Source organism: Nicotiana tomentosiformis, chromosome 5, assembly GCF_000390325.3.
Source record: "Nicotiana tomentosiformis chromosome 5, ASM39032v3, whole genome shotgun sequence".
NCBI classification, from domain to species: domain Eukaryota; kingdom Viridiplantae; phylum Streptophyta; class Magnoliopsida; order Solanales; family Solanaceae; genus Nicotiana; species Nicotiana tomentosiformis.
This window is the reverse complement of record NC_090816.1, coordinates 80,338,420-80,340,872: the sequence shown is the minus strand read 5'-3', so window position 1 is coordinate 80,340,872 and position 2,453 is coordinate 80,338,420. Positions and strand designations below refer to the sequence as shown.

At 38.1% G+C, this 2,453-nt stretch overlaps 1 protein-coding gene across 1 annotated transcript; it reads left to right on the top strand.

The window, feature by feature from the left end:
• The first annotated feature begins 563 nt into the window (after nucleotides 1–563).
• On the top strand, nucleotides 564–1,925 carry LOC138892652 (uncharacterized). The gene is made up of 2 exons (XM_070176386.1): nucleotides 564–932; nucleotides 1,059–1,925. Exons 1-2 carry the CDS (start codon nucleotides 564–566, stop codon nucleotides 1,923–1,925), a joined length of 1,236 nt encoding a protein of 411 aa, XP_070032487.1.
• Nucleotides 1,926–2,453: the final 528 nt, after the last annotated feature.

The following is a 2,453-nucleotide window of genomic DNA, read 5'->3' as shown; positions in this document are numbered from 1 at the left end:
ATTCTTCCTAATCTTATCTCTGACGAGAAATCTGGTTTTGTTAAGGGCAGAAGCATAATTGAGAATGTGTTAATAACTCAGGAGATCATTACTGATATTAGACTGAGAACTAAAGTAGGGCCAAATGTGGTCATTAAATTAGACATGACGAAAGCCTATGATCGACTATCTTGGTTATTTTTGACAAAGGTCTTGAGGAAAATAGGATTTGATGAAAGGTTCATAGCTCTGATTTTTAGTATAATCTCTAATAATTGGTACTCCGTATTGCTAAATGGACAGTCGTATGGTTTTTTTAAATAGACAAGGGGATTAAAGCAAGGAGATCCGCTATCGCCTACTTTATTCATCTTAGCGGCAGAAGTGATGCCGAGAGGGTTGAATGCATTACATCATAATCTATACTTTTGTAGATTTGGAATGCCCAAATGGAGCCCAAAAATAAATCACCTTGCATACGCAGATGATACCCTAATATTCCTTGGAGAGAAGGATCTCATGTATGTAGGAGGATGCTAGAATGTCGAGACATTTCTGAACACCAAATAGGATGGCACACAAAAATGGGATCATCCCTCTTTTGGTATAAAAATTGGACTTGGCTTGGAGCTTTGTATTTCCTTATGAATCCAGATTTTGCAATAGATGAGTTTATTAATAATGTGAGTGACGTAGTAGTAGAGGACTCATGGGATGTTGATAAGCTATTACAAATTCTACCAGAGGAATATGTTGTTCACATTGTGGAAAAAATAAGGCCACCAACTACACAAGATGCATTGGATATACCTTTTTGGAGTTTGGAAAGTAGAGGTAACTTCATTGTTAGTTCTGCTTGGAACTACTTGAGGAGAAGGCAAGATCAAAGGAATGCTTTCAATAAGATGTGGGTAAAGGGAATGCCTTTTAAGATCTCTTTCTTTTTATGGAAGGTCTGAAAAGTTAAACTACCACTAGATGACTTCATGCTAAGACTAGGCTACTGCATGCTTTCAAGGTGCTGGTATTGCGATCAACCAAATGAGGAAACTATATCTCATGTGTTCTTCACATCGTAGGCTGCAACAAAGGTATGGTCATATTTTTTAACAAGGGCAGGAATTAATATGGAAGGGCTGACTTTGCATCGAGCAATAGTTAAATGTTGGACTGCTACAGTTATTCCAAAACTGGAACCAATTTTGCAAGCATTACCAGCTGTGATAATTTGGGAGCTGTGGAAAAGAAGAAACAACTTCAAACACGGGGAAGTGGTATTAGTCAGCAGGGTTATCTATCAAGCATCATCTGTGTTACAATCGATTGTCAAAGTTAGAAAACCTACCATGCTGAACGTACCTCACAAATGGCTAGAACTGTTGCAAAGAATGGAAAATTATACTCCAGATCTGCAGTTCAAAAAGGTGCTTTGGGAATTCCCAGCCTTGGGGTGGATCAAAGTAAATACAGATGGGGCATCGAGGGGTAATCCAGGAAGAAGTTCCATTGGATTTGTATTGAGGAATGAAGAAGGAAATGTAGTATATGCTAGAGGAAAGGAAATACCTGAAACTACTAATAATGAGGCAGAAGCTTGGGCTATACTGGAGGGGTTGTCCTACTGTGTAAATCAGCAGTACACACAAGTCCTGATACAAACGGATTTAATGCCACTGAAGAATGTGTTAGATGAAGTGTGGATAGCTCCTTGGAATGTGACTGAAATTGTGGAGGAAATAAATAAGTTAAGACATAGATGCACAATTACATTCACCCAATTACTGAGGGAAGGTAATCGTCTAGCAGATTACTTAGCTAATTATGCATTGGATTTTGGAAATATTGAAGCTACTGGATTCACCGACCTGGACACGCATGGTAAAAAGATCGTAAACAATGACAAAATGCAATGTCCATACCTGAGAGTGAAGCCTAAAAGAAACTAGAAATATGATAAAGAAAGTGTATGAAAAGAAAAAAAGAATAGCAGAGTACTCTGTTATCAATAGGGAGGAGTTCATATTTCAATGGGTCATAAAGAAGTATAGGAGGCTGTGCAGGACTACTGGAAACACCCAATTTCTATATACCTTCAATCAACTCATGCATAGAGCTTCAGGAGCGACAACATATCTTAAGTATGTGGGAGATGCAAACTATAAAGCTGGTGCAAAAAAGGAGGACAATGAGGAGTTTAAGAATGTAAAAAGGGGATGTCTTATCAGCAAAACAATGGCCAACTACATGAGTAACATGCTACAAAATTCAACATATGTGGACAGAGCTTGTGTATACATACAAAAAGGTATCCCAATGCATTGCGAGCATGCATAGAAGACAGAACAACAAAAAGGGAAACATAACACTGACAAATGTTCTGCTGGAGTAAAAAAAGGGATCTTGAATGGATGGATTGCAAACAAGTCTGGAATGCAAATGTTTACAACTGGAGAGATGCGTTTTTACACTAACGT

What these genes read in the sequence shown, in the direction of transcription:
- LOC138892652 (XM_070176386.1), top strand. Translation starts at nt 564, where the DNA reads ATGGGATCATCCCTCTTTTGGTATAAAAATTGGACTTGGCTTGGAGCT. An exon ending in TCTCTTTCTTTTTATGGAAG is followed by an intron (nt 933 to 1,058) that starts GTCTGAAAAGTT and finishes TTCACATCGTAG; the next exon opens with GCTGCAACAAAGGTATGGTC.